Source organism: Natrix helvetica (assembly GCF_964273705.1).
Source record: "Natrix helvetica genome assembly, chromosome: 5".
NCBI classification, from domain to species: Eukaryota; Metazoa; Chordata; class Lepidosauria; order Squamata; family Natricidae; genus Natrix; species Natrix helvetica.
In genome coordinates this window covers 19,721,452-19,738,360 of record NC_138551.1, presented here as the reverse complement: position 1 = coordinate 19,738,360, position 16,909 = coordinate 19,721,452, and the positions used below count along the sequence as shown (strand labels likewise).

Genomic DNA, 16,909 nt, shown 5'->3' with positions numbered 1-16,909 from the left:
ATTCATCATGAATCATAAGATACAACGCTTGCTGATAGCCGTAGGATACTAAATAAGCAATCAACATAAATCACAGTAGGAACCTATAAACAATATAAATCGTAAAGATACAAGCAACAAAGTTATAACCATAAGTAGAAAAGGAAATGGGTAACAGGAAGGTTGAGAAGAATAGTAGTAATACAGTCTTCGTGAATTATTTGACAGTGTTGTGGGAATTAGTTGTTTAGCAGAGTGATAGCATTCGCGGGGGGGGGGGAACTGTCCTTGTGTCTAATTGTTCTGGGGTGCACCATATGCCTGAATTTTGATCACATGACCATGGGGAATGCTGCAACGGTCGTAAGTATGAAAAATGGTTCTAAGTCACTTTTTTCAATGCCACTGCAACTCCAAATGGTCACTAAACGAACCGTTGTCCAGTACGGGACACAGGCTCAGCTATCACCTTTGGGACACCAGGACTACTGATGCTCAGTGAATATCTTTTCTTCTAATTTTTAAAGATCCACGTATAATCTGGGCATTCTCGCTGTTTACAGATGTTCATTGGCATATTTCCCAGTATACCACCACGAGAAGGAGCGCATGACAAAGAGAAGGAGACCCTGGCCGTGCAATTCTAGCCTGCTACCGCTCACCTATGTTGACGCTGCCTTTTTCCCTCCGTGGCTGCGAAGCGATTCCTTTGCAAAGATCGGAACGCTCGAGAGAAACACACGCTACCCAGACCGCGGTTGCTATGGCGACCACACACGCTTTTCGAAATGGGCATGCGCTGCCTTCCCCCCACCCCGGTTGCAGCAATCTAAAGCAGAGGTCCCCAAACTTGGCAACTTTAAGACTTGTGGACTTCAACTCCCAGAATTCTCCAGCCGGGTGGAGAATTCTGGGAGTTGAAGTCCACAAGTCTTAAAGTTGCCAAGTTTGGGGACCTCTGCTCTAGAGATTTGGCAAGGATGCGATTTGATGCCTTTCCTTTCCTGCGAAGTGGCCAAGGGCTGCGGTTGGCCACATTCATACATTCTGAGTCAAAATGCCAAGATGCCCTGCCTTGCTAGTGGTTTGTTAGGGGGAGAAAATAGCAGGAGGAAGGAGCAGTGCTTTCAGCCCCTGTATGAAAAAAAAAAGTGGGGGAGATATTAATCTGTCAGACAATCAATCAATCAATCGTTTTGTCGTGCCTTTTAACTCTTTGGGGGGTGGGTGGAATTTGGCCCATTCGCTTCCACTGAAACTCAGTCTTAGCTGTGTGACAAGATGTTGGACATCTTTCCTTGCCTAGTTAAATGCAAGCTAAACACAATGACCTCCACATCTTAGCCCATATGGAAATGTGCATTGTTCCTTCCTCCTTTTGTATAGTTTTTGATCATGCCCCACAATGGCCTGTTAAATTCTGGAGTTAAAAAAAAAAGTGAAGTGTCCTTTCAGTTGAGGTTGACTGCAAATGACTTTGTACATATCTGTGGAATTTTCTTGGCAACTTAAAAGATTTACCATCTGGAGTCGGCTTCCATTGTCCAGTCTGGATTGCAGCTTTGCAATGTTCCTGTAATATCCCAAGCACGGCTGACTCTACCATAGTTATTTGTGGCATCAGCTGAGGTTGGCCATCGAAGGCATGGCTTAATGGAGAAAACCTAAGATTTCTCAAGTTGAGAGTTCTCAATAAATATCTGTCTCATCTCCTTTTTAAAAATTTACGGAAAAACTATTTCCCTTGTCTAGGTACCTAATTCAATTAATGTAGTTTGAGGGCACATCTACCAAGGGTAGAAAGCTCCCTGCTTTCATCAAAACTGAGCTCAGCCTATTTATTTCTAGGTCAACTACAACTCAATGTAATCTATTTTGCAGGATACAGTTTTGGAAATCCACCATGCTTTGAGATGAACTATTTTTTTTCATTAGCAGCAATTCCAGCTCCTTGGCAATTTCCATTCCCCACAGTTTGCCAAACAACCAAAGAATCATTGTTACACAGGATATTGGTAGAGGCTGAAGACAGATGGGTATTCCTTCCTTCCTTCCTTCCTTCCCTCCCTCTCCTTCCTTCTTTCTTTCCTTTCTTGCTCCCTCCCTCCTTCTGCCCCTTCCTTCCAATTGATGATTAGGGAACAGAGGCTAAAACATATGAAGAATGGTTGCAGGAACTGGGTATGTCTAGTTTAATGAAAAGAAGGACTAGGAGAGACATGATAGCAGTGTTCCGATATCTCAGGGGATGCCACCAAGAAGAGGGAGTCAAGCTATTCTCCAAAGCACCTGAGAATAGGACAAAAAGCAATGGATGGAAACTGATCAAAGGAGAGAAGCAACTTAGAACTAAGGAGAAATTTCCTGACAGTTAGAACAATTAATCAGTAGAACAACTTGCCTCCAGAAGTTGTGAATGCTCCAATACTGGAAGTTTTTAAGAAGATGTTGGATAACCATTTGTCTGAAGTGGTGTGTGGGGTTTCCTGCCAAAGCAGGGGGTTGGACTAGAAGACCTACAAGTTCCCTTTCAACTCTATTCTATTCTATTCTATTCTATTCTATTCTGTTCTATTCTGTCAAGAGATCCCTGTTTTTGTGGTCTTCTCTGATAATTGAGAAGAAACATTTATTTGTCTGTTTCTGCAGTGCAGAGACGTTCTATGAAGCATCTCTTTCTAAAAATTAAGCCACCCATTACTAGATCAGCAAATTAGTACAAGATCAAAGCAAAGACCAGAGGAAAAGTATGTTGAAAATATCACTTTATTAAATGGAAAAAAGTGAAGAACGGAATACTGATGACAGTGTAAATAGAGCTCCCATTTGATATATAACAGTTGTTAGAATGGCTTCATAGTTTTACTATAATGTGCTTATCTGTATCTTTGGATCCTGGCAAATGTATGTATGTATGTATGTATGTATGTATGTATGTATGTATGTATGTATGTATGTATGTATGTATTTTGCCTTACAAGCTGAGAGAACCTGGCAATTGCCAGAATAATTTTAAATTTTGAAGTTTTTACCAATAATCTATTGGAAAATCAGCAAGCACTCATCTGGCTCACCTTCCCTGCTCATTACATTTATATGTATATATTTCCTATTGGCTAAACTGCAGTGACAGCAGCTCAAATCACATTGATGTATGTCATGATTTATTTTTTGTTTTGTAATAATTAGAGGATGCACAAAAGGGATGCACCGGAGGCTTAAGAAAAGCAGTAAGCCAAGCAACTATCTGCTTTTTATTGGTTCTACCTCCACAGAGAAAGAGAAAGAATTTATGAACATGACCAGTGCTTCAGAGGGAAGTATCAATCTGACTTCGAATCGATATTCAGATGTGACTCAATCTAAAATAGCAGCCTACAGGAAAGCCCGATCAACAGAGTAAGAACTCTGGATTTCAGTAGCTATTAATACTTTACAACCATTCCTTATCTAACTGTAATTTTGTTGGTTTTCCATACAGATGGGAATCCAAATGTAACTCTTGCTTTATGCTGTCAGCCTATTGAAAAGAGAAAACTTTTTTTTAAAAAACTTGTTTGTTACCTATTGAATGTATATAGTTGTGTCAACTGTGCTAAAGTGAAATTAACCTTTAGAGGACCCTAACTGTTCACTCTGCTAAAGTGAAACTAACCTTTAGATCAGTGGTGAAATCTAATTTTTTCCCCTACCAGTTCTGTGGGCGTGGCTTGGCGGTGGTGTCATGTGACTGGGTGAGCATGGCTATGTAGTCATGTGACTGGGGGAGGGGTCAAAAGACAGAAATTCACTTTAAGAATGTCCTGCTGGAACAGGGGGTTGGACTAGATGACCTCCAGATCTCTTCCAGCCCCAAATTGCTGTGCTCTTTCAAGGTATCCTCTGAAGCTGCATCTAGTGCCAGGTTTGTGGTCCTTCCTCCCCCTCCTTTTTCCCTCCCCCCTTCTCTTTTTCGCAGCCCCCCCCCCCTTTTAAAGCATTTCTTCCTGAACCGGCAGGAAAAAAAATGTTTTAAAAAGTGTGGGGGGGGAGAGCTTCCGACAATAGCATTGCTCACAGCTGAGCCACACATTCCTCGGAAGCTTTTTTTTTTTTTTACTACCAGTTCCCAGAACCAAGGACAATTGTCCCTACCGATTCGGCTGAACTGGGAGTATTTCACCCCTGCTTTAGATGACCCCAACTGTTTTGGAGGGAAATCTAGAACATTTATATTTGGGCGGGCTTTTTCTAGTTCTGTGATTGGTTAAGGCCCTGTGGGCCTAGAGTATAAATCAGAGGCTTTTGCCTGCAGTTCCTCAGTCCCATTTTTGAATTAATGAATGCTGTTGCAGCTATGCTGGTCTGGTTCTTGCCTACTGAAGCCCACTACACAATATTGTTAGTGCTTGGATAGGAGGTGATAGGAGACACACCATCCAATCTGGCAATATGCACCCAAATGTATAATTCTGTCCTGTGTCTCTGTCCCAATGTCGTATCTCAATATTGAATGGTCAAATCTGCCAGGGACCTTTCATGCAATTAAAGGAAATAATTGCCCTCATTAAATTCGATGAATCCTTTCGTGGCCTCGCCCAGGAAAACATACGGATACTTGAATTGCCAATGGCTGCAATGTTTGGCCACATACGATTCAAACCACCTTTCCCCTTTGAATCAGGACCATCATCCAGCACGGACAACATAAAGCTTCTCCATCCATCTAAACCACTGGTGCAAATCCTGTTTTTGAAGTGCAATCTCTGTGCACCTCAAGGTCACGTGGTTGTAGAAATCTAAGGTGAAGCGGAGTAAAATTAATGAAAGAAAATCAGATTTTTCTCCTATGCAAACTGGATTCCTCACAGTTTTCCAATGCTACCTGTCAAATATCTTTGGAGATTCTCAGTCATCGAGATCAATACAATACAATACAATACAATACAATACAATAGTAGAGTTGGAAGGGACCTTGGAGGTCTTCTAGTCCAACCCTCTGCCTAGGCAGGAAACCCTATACTGTTTCAGACAAATAGCTATCCAACATCTTCTTAAAGACTTCCAGTGTTGGGGCATCCACAACTTCTGGAGGCAAGCTGTTCCACTGATTAATTGTTCTAACTGTCAGGAAATTTCTCCTCAGTTCTAAGTTGCTTCTCTCCTTGATTAGTTTCCACCCATTGCTTCTTGTTCTACCCTCAGGTGCCTTGGAGAATAGTTTGACTCCCTCTTCTTTGTGGCAACCCCTGAGATATTGGAACACTGCTATCATGTCTCCCCTAGTCCTTCTTTCTCTTAAGCTAGATCATGGTTGTCCCAAAGGTGCTTTCTTTCAAGAGGCAACTGGACTTTCTGGTTTTTCTTTGAAGACTTCTTATCCAAGAAGCTTCTTCAGCTCTGACTGCATGGTGAGGAATGGAAGGATTTATACTCCTTGCAGACAGCTGGATGTAGGAGTATAAATACAAGGAGTATAAATCCTTTCATTCCCAACCATCCAGTCAGAGCTGAAGAAGCTTCTTGGATGAGAAGTGAAACATCTTCAAAGCAAAACCAGAAAGTCCAGTTGCCTCTTGAAAAAAGCACCTTTGAGATTCTACCTGTCAGTTTCTCAGGACAATTGTACTGTTATAAGCTACCTTAGGAATGATTTAGCTCTCAAGTTTGGGTTCTTGTATATCAGCTCAAGAAAACCAACATTTAAATCATTTAGTATATGCAAAGCTTCTATTGATCTACCGGCTTTATTTCCAACATTTTTCTATAACGATACCTTGGAATCTGAGGTTGATTTGGAACTGCCCATGGGGGAACTTAGGTGGGATGAGGTGGAGAGGATCATTTTGTTCTTTTTCTACCTCCTTAATATCAGTTTCTGCCTATCCTTAGTCTTTAGTACGAATGTCAACCGTTAATGGCTTAGTTGATGACATCAGTGGGACATCAGCGAATCAGATTCAATCTTTATTTGAAAAAGGCAAACATCCTAGAATCCGGCAGTTATGTCAGGAAGCAAGTGGAGGCTTGCAGGGATAAAAAAAATAATTACTGTTCCTATTTCCAGAAAAGAAAAAGGGTTTTCCTCTTTTATGTGCACCTCATCTATTGTGAGTAGCTGAAACTAACTTTATGGTTGTGTAGAAAGGGGAGAAATGTCTTCCTCATTAGGCAAAATATGTCAAAAATTGTTACGTATCTCATTCTTTATATCAGGGGTGTCCAAACTTGGCAACTTTAAGACTTGTGGACTTCAACTCCCAGAATTCCCCAGCCAGCAGAGCTGGCTGGGGAATTCTGGGAGTTGAAGTCCACAAATCTTAAAGTTGCCAAGTTTGGACACCCCTGCTTTATATGATACACAGAATATTTAAAAAATGGTTCAAATCTCTTTTTATAAAACCTCTTTCATTGGTTACTGGGTCCATTAATTGTAGATCACACCTTTTTTTTGTAGAATGGAGTAATGCAATATTTTAAGTACAGATAATCCCTTATTTAGGACAACAAATCAAAGGCATTTCCATTGCTAAGCAAGGCAGTAAATTAAGATAAGGGAGTTGTGTCCAATTTTATGGTCTTTTTTTTTTTGCCGTGGCTTTAAGCAAAACATTGCAATTGTTAACTAAATCACATGGTCATTAAATGAATTCATCCCTCCCACCCCCACCCCCACCCCCGTTGACTTTGCATGTCGAAAATCACTTGGGAAAGTTCGCAGAACAAGAGTGCGTGATCCTGGGACACTGCAACAATCATAATAAATCTATGCTGGTTGCTAAGTGCCTGAATTTTGATCATGTGATGCTGTGTCCATTGTAAATGTGAGAATTGGTCATAGCAGAGGTAGGCTGCTGGGGGTTCTCAGGGATTCAGGAGAACTTCTAGCTAAGATTCTTTGCAGTTCGGAGAACCCCCAAATCCCACTCCTGGCTGACCCCGCCCACCCCTCCCCTCCCAGGAGTCCCCACGTGGCCTATTTTGGATGCAGGTAAGTGAAGGGCACGCACAGATGCTCCGGGAAGGCAAAAAATGGGCCTATTGGAAGTTCGGGAAAGCCAGAAAGGGCCTCCAGAAGGCTTCCGGAGCCTTTTCTGCACTCCCGGAGGCTCAAAGAAAGCCTCCGGAGTCCGGAGAGGGGAAAAAATGCCTCTCCCCCACCCTGTGGTGCAGGAGGCTGACATCCACCACGGCCATGCCCACCCAGTAACCAGGCAGAGAGCCCCTTGCTAAAAAAAAATTGAAGCCCATCCCTGGCCATGTCATTTTTTTCAATGCCATTGTGACGTTGAACAGCTGCTAAACAGATAGCTGTAAGTTGAGGACCTCCTGTATTTTAAGACATGGCTGAAAAACGTATTTCTCTTTCTCCTTCTGGGAAAACAGATACTTTCCGCTCAGTGTCTGCAAGAGCTCGTATAGTGCAAAAGTATCTGCTCTCCGCTCCGAACTTTTCCCTGCCATTGTAGAATGTGAAAACCTGGCAACATCAGAGGAAGGGGATTTGAATCAAGTTGAAAGGATAATATACGAAGTTTTGGGAAGCAAAGAATCGGAGGAGGAAATTCTGGTCCCAGTGCAGATCACAGACAGAATTTTTTTCGTTGATTTAGCCAACAGGAAATTGAAAACCATCCCATGGCAAGTGTTTGAGCTGGAAGATCTAGAGGAACTACATCTGGAAAGAAATGAAATTTGTAGCATCTCAGGAGCAATAAGTAACCTTAAGAATATACGGGTTCTTTATTTGAATAAGAATAGGATATCAGAGCTATGCGAGGAACTGGGAGAACTGAAATGTCTCCGAAGCCTGGATCTCAGCAGTAATCCACTTCCTTACAATGCTCTTACCGTCATCAGTAAAATACAGTCCCTTTCTCATCTCAGATTCTATGATTTAAATCTGGATGAATTTCCCATGGAAATCTGCAAACGTCTTCATCACTTGAAGCTGCTGGGACTCTCTAACAACAATCTAAAATGTCTTCCCAAGGAAATAGTGAATTTTATCAAACTTCAAGAGCTCTATCTAAAAGAGAATGAATTTGAACATTTTCCCGTGGAACTTTGCCAACTGCGTAATCTAGAAATTATAGACCTTCAGAAAAATAATCTGAGTGTCATTCCAGATGAAATTTCATCCCTACAGAATTTATCTCAGCTTTATCTTGCCTGTAACAAGCTGACAATGGTACCCGATTCCCTGAGCAAGTGTTGCAAACTGTCTGTCCTTGATTTGTCCACAAATCAATTGTACAAACTCCCGCTAAGTTTGAAGCAATTGACAGGAATGAAGGAATTTAGCATATCGGGAAACACCCTGGCTAGTTTCCCACGTCCAATACGACACTGGAAATGCCTTACTATCATTTACATGAAGAACTGTGGCCTGAAAGTGTTACACCCTTCTTTTGGAAAACTAATCAATACAATAATTTTAGATCTAAGTCAAAATCTTCTGGAGGAATTTCCAGCACAGATTTGTGCAATGGAAAATCTGGAGATATTGTCCCTGGACGACAATCGGATAAGTCAGGTATTTCTCCATCACATTTCTATGCTACTCAGACACCTCCCATAGTAAATTAAAAATCACTTTAAAATATCCTTAAATATTTTTTTAAAGGATCAATAATTGTAGATTGTTACCAGATTTATATGACTGAATACCACTGATAGATTTTGCCGGGTGTGCCTAAAAGTATAAAAGATGTATAGAGGTAAAAGTGCAGAATCTTACTTGCCAGGGGCACTTCTCAAAGTTTAAATTGTCAAACACAAAATAAACATTTAGAAAATATAAGGACCACTCAGTTAAACCAGCAATTCCACACACACAAACATATACTTTTCATCTTTAAAAAAATGGGAACGTATGCTTTTTGGCAAGTAAAATAATCATAATAATAGTTGCAATGGGTGTGCTTTTTTATCCCCTTAATTTTAAACAACCTTTTGTAACAACATATTATATTGTATTTAAAAGTGCAGTCAGAAATTAATGTTTTTTCTTTGCACTTGAGCTGAGGTGGCCAGATCTGCTTGTTAGCTCAGCTCTCTTCCCACACATAGGGCTGAGGAAATATGCCGACTTGAGTTAATAAATGTGAGGAGCCTGTGCAGGGGTGCCCACAGGTTGCAATCATAAACAGAATAGAATAACAGAGTTGGAAGGGACATTGGAGGTCTTCTAATCCAACACCCTGCTTAGGCAGGAAACCCCATACCACTTCAGATAAATTGTTATATAATCTCTTCTTAAAAACTTCCAGTGTTGGAGCATACAAAACTTCTGGAGGCAAGTTATTCCACTGATTAATTGTTCTGTCAGGAAATTTCTCCTTAGTTCTAGGTTGCTTCTCTCCTTGATTAGTTTCCACCCATTGCTTCTTGTTCTACCCTCAGGTACTTTGGAGAATAGTTTGACTCCCTCTTCTTTGTAGCAGCCCCTGTCAAGATTGCTCCGTCTGTTTGTTAGGTGTTGTTTCATGTGGGACACACAAAATTGGTGGAGCTTTCACAGTGCCATTATGGCTGCAAAGCCTTTGGACCATACCTTGCAGTTTCCTTCAGCCTGTGGTAGGCCACCGTTGGAAGGGAAATCCATCTGCAGGGATCCAAAAGATATAAAACCCACCCACTCTCCATTCCATTTTGGTCTGCTGCCCCAGAACCACAAACCCTGGTGGTCCTGTTTATCAATAAATGGACCTTCTTTCCAATCAGCCTCCAGATTCCATTTTATTTCCAGCGCCTTTCTCTCCCAGCTTGGAACTGAACCAGATGGATTTTCGTTCCAACACCACCCTGATGGACCTCCATGAAATGTGTTTTTAGAAACCTGTCCCAAGAGCATTCTCATCTCTTCCAGATCTACTAAGGCAGCAGTCCCCAATCTTTGTGGCTTCGCGGCCCAGCTAGGGAGTGAGAGGGGCATTGAACCAAGTGAGTGGCAGGCCGGTGCGCATACATACAGCTCAATTTGCACAAGCAGTGGGCTGGCACGTACACGCATGAGTGCCAGCTGGCCTGCTGCTCACACCCGCCAGCCATCCACTCACACAGCCCAAATCCAAATAGATCACGACCAAAGTCCAGGAGTTGTGGAGCCCTGTATTAGGGCAACAAATCTTGTGATTGCCAGTCGGTTGAAAACTGTAGTTGAATTGAGCTCCCAACATATACATATCCGATAAGTATTGCATATAAAATTGTACATAATATAATTTTACCTATAAAGGGCTTCTTTGGTTTTAATCGTAGTGTAATGTGTGTGAACAATCGTTTTAAACTTAATATACAGTAAATCATCTTAAGCTCAATTGCAAAAAAATCAATTTTTGTAACTTAGTTGTCTGGAATATTTTATCCAATGCAGTTGCCTCAACTACTAACTTTTATTTTTTAATTCTAACTTAATTTCTGTGGACCTCACCCTTTATTTAAGAACTTCCTAAGGGAGCCTGTAGAAATTCTCAGTCTTCCAAGTCATTGTTGTCCCAAAAGTGCTTTTTCAGGAGGCAACTGGACTTTCTTTTTTCTTTTGAAGATGTTTCGCTTCTCATCCAAGAAGCTTCTTCCGCTCAGAGCCTCTTTTTCTTTTTTCAAAAGAAAGAAAAGAAAGAAAGTCTAGTTGCCTCCTGAAAAAGCACCTAAGAGAGTCCCGCATAAGTGCGCTATTATCCCTATCACATTTTAATTTCTTTTCATTTTGCTTGTTCAAATTTGTAATTTTCATTTGAATAAATAAATGAATGAATAATAGCACTTCTGGTGACTGATGTCTTGATTCACATTTCCAGGCAGAATAAAATATCCTGGGGTCTTCTAAAAAGACATCATTTTTTATTATTATATTTCAGCTGGAGTTATTAATTTTTTCTTAAGGTACTAGAAGACTCAACAGGCATTACATATTGAGGGTCATTAGGGAAAAAGAAGCTTAAAAAGCAGAAAGAGAATAACTTTTAGAATCTTGAAGAATTCAACTCTGTTTGTAGTCTCCAGGGATGGCTGCCAGAAGAAAGTTAAGAGGAATGCCATAATCAGGTGGTCAAAGCTGTCATCTTGAGGTTTGTGAATCATTTGTAGATACCTCGGTGGTTTCCTTGTTCTAGAAGATACTGGCATACGAAAGGGTACTTGGTAATCATTGAGCAATTCATTCAACTTTTAGAACCCATTTAAAATGTACAAACTGAATAATATGTGTTTTCCCAAATCTGTATTTTGAAAACATCAAGATACCTCCAGCCGTAAATAAGCTTTGTCAGCTAAAAAGCCTTGGTCTAACCGGCAACAGGTTCATCTCGTTCCCTGAAGAAATATTCCACATTGCATCACTAGAGACACTCTACCTCGGACAAGATAGAGGGATCAAATTAACAGAGTTACCAGAGAATATTAGCCAATTGCAGGTAAGAAAAAGTACTAGCATACACGTTGAAGTAAAGACATTTGCAATGTAAACAGCAGGCCTGGAAAACTGTTCATTGAGACAGGGTTTATCTATATCAGCAACTTTAAGATAGGTGGACCTCAACTCCCAGAATTCCCTAGCCATATTGGCTAGGGAATTCTGGGAGTTGAAGTCCACCTATCTTTAAGTTGGTGAGGTTGAGAAACATCGATTCATTGTCTCTTGGACTTTTGGCTAAGATCAAGATTGTATAAAGTTTTCATCCGACTTGTTCTCCATGTTCCCCATTTCTCAGGTTATTGTTCACTGCAGTAATTAGAAAAAAATAAAGGACACGTATGCATACTTATTAGTCATTCTTTGCAGAAAGAAAAAATGCTGATGATGCCACTGAAGCTAAGCAGTCAGCAAGTTTTCAGTGTTCAAAGTGAGCAGCATTCTTCTTGTTTAAAAAAAAAACCCCAAAGCCTACCCTGATAAAGTTATAGGACGCTTTGGCTGCAAATGCTGTGCAGAACTGAGATTGGCATCAGTCAGGGGATTCTGTTCAGGTAGTCCTCTACTTATAGCCACCATTGAGCCAAACATTTCTGTTGCTGAGCAAGACAGTTGTTAAGTGATGCTGTTAGTTTGAGCTCCAAGCTTGGCAATTCGGTTGGAAACGTTTCATCACCTTTCGAAGAGACATTGTCAGTGCGTTTTGAATTGTGCTCATCTGTCAGAACAAATGGCTTGTTTGATCATTTCTTTTGACAGACGAGCACAATTCAAAACCCACTTAACAATGTCTCCTCGAATGGTGATGAAACTTTTGCAACCAAATTGCGAAGCCTAACTACCAACCTGAGCTACTAATATTCAAACACATTTCACTTGTTAAGTGATTTTTGCCCCATTTTATGGCCTTTCTTGCCACAGTTGTTAAGTGACTCCCCTCAGTTGTCAAGTTAGTAACACAGTTGTTAAGTGAATCTGGCTTCCTCGTTGAGATTGTTTATCAGAAGATCACAAAAGATGATCGGATGACCCCAAGACACTGCAACTATCCTAAGTGCATGCTAGGTGCCAAGCTTCCAAATTTTGATTATGTGACCATGGGGATGCTCTAACGGTCGTAAGTGTGAAAACCTACTATAAGTCTCTTTTTTCAGTGTTGCTGTAACTTTGAACGATCACTAAACTAATGGTTGTGAGTTGAGGGCTACCTGTAGGTCCTCACAAAATGTTGCCACAGAGAAAATGCTGTTAAGATCCTTCTTCTGCATTTACTCTGGAGATGTGTGGTAAAAATACTGATTGATGGAATTCTGCTGTCATCAAAGTCTTAGAATTTTCCTTTTTAAAGCACCATGATATTATCAGCGTTTATTTTTTTTTCTGTATCCTGCCTTTATTATTTTTATAAATAACTCAAGGTGATGAACATATCTAATACATCAAGTATAGAAGACATCAAAGTATAGCCAGCCGAACAAACAGGTTTAAAGATAGTTTCTATCCTTGGGCTGTCAGATTTTTAAATACAACCACAATCACTCCATGCACACACGGAAACGTATGACTAGTTTTTTTTCTTTTTCTTTCTTTTTTCGTTTCCACTATAATTTTTCACCAGTGAGGCTAAAGCCAATTTCATTTTATTTATTTTGTACAATGACAATAAAGACTATATTATATTAATACTCCTTCCTTCCTTCCTATTTCCTTCACAATTCTGTGAAGTGAGCTGGGTGAGAGAGTGACCAATCCAAAATGATCCAGATGGCTTTCATGTCTAAGGCAGGACTAGAACTTACAGTCTTCCACTTTCTAGCCTGGTGCCTTAACCACTAGACCAGGAGTGTCCAAACTTGGGAACTTTCAGACTTCTGGACTTCAACTCCCAGAATTCCCCAGCCAACCATGCTGGCTGCGGAATTCTGGGAGTTGAAGTCCACAAGTCTTAAAGTTCCCAAGTTTGGACACTCCTGCACTAGACCAAACTGGCCCTCCATATTTTGATGTAGCTTGCCTCCAGAAGTTGTGAATGCCCCAACACTGGAAGTCTTTAAGAAGATGTTGGATAGCTATTTGTCTGAAACGGTATAGGGTTTCCTGCCTAGGCAGGGGGTTGGACTAGAAGACCTCCAAGGTCCCTTCCAACTCTACTATTGTATTATTGTATGTTTTTTTCTTATCTTCCTTGACTGAGCGGAGCGTTGGTTTGCAAATTGTGATTTCCCCATAAGTTGATCCTTGTGTTTTATCTCTTTACTGCAAGATCAAAACAGCTAGGCAGCCACCTGGCAGGTATCAGAATACCAGTTGATGATGCCACTTTTCAACCGGCTTTCTAGGGAGAGGGGAGGATTGCTGACTTACCTGAGAGGTTGCTTAGGAGGTAGACTTTAAGATACTTTGGGGCAAAGGAACGGAGATGGCAAGGATTCAGGAGACAAACGCCTTAAGTGATTAGTGGAAGGGCTTGCAGATTCAATTTTGCCTTTTTTTTTTCATTTAAAACTTTATGTGGCTTCACATCACATTTTTTTCTGAAAATTACTTGAGTTTCTGGACAAGTCAGTAACCACACCTGGCCAAATGGACATGTGCCTTTCCCCCTTAGAATTTAAAAGAACTGTACATCGAAAACAACTTCTTGGAGTATCTTCCATCAAACATAAGATTGTTGAATAACCTGGAAATACTTGACGCCCATAACAACTTTCTTATAGAACTGCCTGACTCCATATGTCAACTACAAGGTAAAAAAGAAAAAAAGACCTACACGGGAAAATTCTTGGCCTCCACAGCCAACTTAGCTCATCACGCCATTTCACCTTTTTTTAAATTTCTGATTTGTCTTTAGGTTTACAGAAGCTATTACTCCATAACAACCAATTATTTCAAATCCCAGAGGACTTGGACAGCCTAGAAAAGTTGCAAGTTCTAACGCTGGAAGGGAATCCTTTGATGAACCCATCAGTGGAGGTGTTCAGCCAAGGATTGTCAGCCGTACGGGAATATTTACGACAGAGAAGACAAACAAAAGAGACGGCCATAAAGGTAGGACGTTGGAAGGAGGAGGACAGTCGGAAAGTATACAGGAGAATAGGTTAAATATTGAATGAAACGTTGTTCATCCCTAATATCTTAAACAGTTGGAGCAACATGATTTGGATCAATAGTTTCTTTCCTAGAAAAAAAAATACTATGATCCTTGGTTCTTAGGATGAAACTTCGTATTGCACTCACGAATGTAACTGCATGATTATGTGTAAATAATTACATGCAAGAACATGTGGAAATGATTTGGAGATATAGGAGGAAGAGTTGCAAAGTATGCAAGGACCCACTGGAGGAAGTCCTCAGCTTATGACCCTAATGGAGTCTGCCCATCACAATGGCAACACGTGACAGTCGTAAAGTGGGTCGGTTACGTGACCGATCTAGTTTTACAACCTTTTTTGCATTAGACATTAAATAGCTCACTGTGGTTGTTAAGGGAATCCACGGCCATTAAGCAAACCAGTGGTTCGTTATGGGTGTGATTTTACTGAAAACCTGAAGTCAATGCTGGCTGCAGGAAAACTTTCAGAAAATGCAATAATGTAACTGTGAGACGCTGTAAACGGCTGTAAATCATTAACAGAGGGATAGAATCAAAATCACGTGAAGTGTTAATACCACTTTACAATGCCTTGGTAAGGTCACATTTGGAATACTGCATTCAGTTTTGGTCACCACGATGAAGAAAAGATGTGGAGACTCTAGAAAGAGTACAGAGAAGAGCAACAAAGATGATTAGGGGACTGGAGACTAAAACATATGAAGAACAGTTGCAGGAACTGGGTATGTCTAGCTTAAGAGAAAGAAGGACTAGGGCAGACATGATAGCAGTGTCCCAATATCTCAGGGGTTGCCACAAAGAAGAGGGAGTCAAACTATTTTCCATGGCACCTGAGGGTAGAACAAGAAGCAATGGGTGGAAACTAATCAAGGAGAGAAACTTCCTGACAGTTAGAACAATTAATCCGTGGAACAGCTTGCCTCCAGAAGTTGTGAATGCCAGTTTGATTGGACCATGTGTCTGATCATTTGGAGAAGTGGGAAAACTTTTACTTTTAATTAGGTGCAAACCGTGGGAACATTCAGAGTCAGTTTTCACCAGTTTGTGCCAATATGGTATATCCAATACATCTGTTCTTTAAGGAATCTACCTGCCTCGGAGTTCTGTTTGCTATGGGTGTATTACCTGGAACCCTGGCAGGACTCTCCCTAGTTTCTTGGACTGTGAAGGTGAAGGGGAGGAGAGGTGTACTTTCAGTCTTGCAAGATTCTGCTTAATGTAACCTTTCAGTAAAGACAGAATTACTACTTCTGTGTGTCCTTCTCACAAGGCTGACATCATGCTACTACAGGTTCTCCTTGGCTTACGGCCACAATTGAACCCCAAATTTCTGTTGCTAAGTGAGACATTAGTTAAGTGAATTTTGCCCCATTTTCTTGCCACAGTTGTTAAGTGAATCCCTGCAGGTGTTCAGTTAGTAACATGGTTGTTAAGTGAATCTGACTCCCCCATGGATTTTGCTTGTCAGAAAGTCACAAAAGGTGATCACATGACCCTGGGACATTGCAGTCGTCATTAATATGAATCAGTTGCAAAGCATCTGAATTTTGATTGTGTGGGGAAGCTGCAATCGTCATAAGTGTGAAAAATGGGCATGTCACTTTTTTCAGTGCCATTGTAACTTTGAACAGTCACAAAATGAACTGTTATAATTCAGGACTACCTGTATCTTGTTTGTATAAAAAGGCAACCATGAATATTCTCGAGGGACCAGCAATTTTCTACTGGAAAAACTGAAAGGGTGTAATTTCTTACTATTTGTACTATTTGTAAGAAATTACACTTTAAAGATGTTTTGTAATTAGCTTCTTCTTCTTTTTAAAAGCAAGAATCCAGAAAATGAATATGCTTATTGAAAAGTGTGATTAAATCATCACAACATCCTTTCAAACTATGATCAATATAAAAAGTATAATCTGATTAGTGTGGGATTAGGGGCAATAATGCTGAAAGAAAGACAAATTGTGCAGGTTTCATAATATTAGTTATCATAAAGGAAACATGGATTTAAATGAAGGGGCAGGATATTGAGTGATATGGGGAAAAATAGAAGAGTTACATTCTCTAATTTTTTATGTCTGAATCAAATCCACTTCTAGTAAGGAGGATCTCGGTATACCTTGTGCAGCATCTGCAAAGGAACATAACAACTGCTAACCACATTGGGGTATTAATTATTCCCTCATTCCCACAGGTCCAGGCTTGGTGGCGTGGCCTAATGGTGCGCAAAGGGGTTGGAGCCTATTCAGAGATCCTGAAAATGATAAAGAAGGTCAAGAAAGAGAAAAAAGAGAAGAAAGGCAAGGACAAAGAAAAACCCAAAGGCAAGAAGAAATAATTATTTCTTGAAGCTGTACAGGGCCCTTGGAAAGCTTGCAAGAAAAAATAACAAGAGGAATAAACACAAACAAATGAGTATTATT

The 16,909-nt window shown here is 40.5% G+C and overlaps 2 protein-coding genes across 2 annotated transcripts in view; one reads left to right on the top strand and one right to left on the bottom strand.

The window, feature by feature from the left end:
- The window catches only part of PHC3 (polyhomeotic homolog 3), a 395,745-nt gene that overhangs the window by 148,435 nt on the left and 230,401 nt on the right, over positions 1 to 16,909 (bottom strand). The window lies entirely within an intron of this gene.
- On the top strand, positions 3,278 to 16,889 carry LRRIQ4 (leucine rich repeats and IQ motif containing 4; the record flags this gene model as incomplete). Its single annotated transcript, XM_081956307.1, has 6 exons — positions 3,278 to 3,378; positions 7,345 to 8,494; positions 11,202 to 11,375; positions 13,983 to 14,121; positions 14,226 to 14,422; positions 16,681 to 16,889. The coding sequence occupies 6 exons, from the start codon at positions 3,278 to 3,280 to the stop codon at positions 16,822 to 16,824; spliced, it is 1,905 nt and encodes a 634-aa protein (XP_081812433.1). The 3' UTR covers positions 16,825 to 16,889.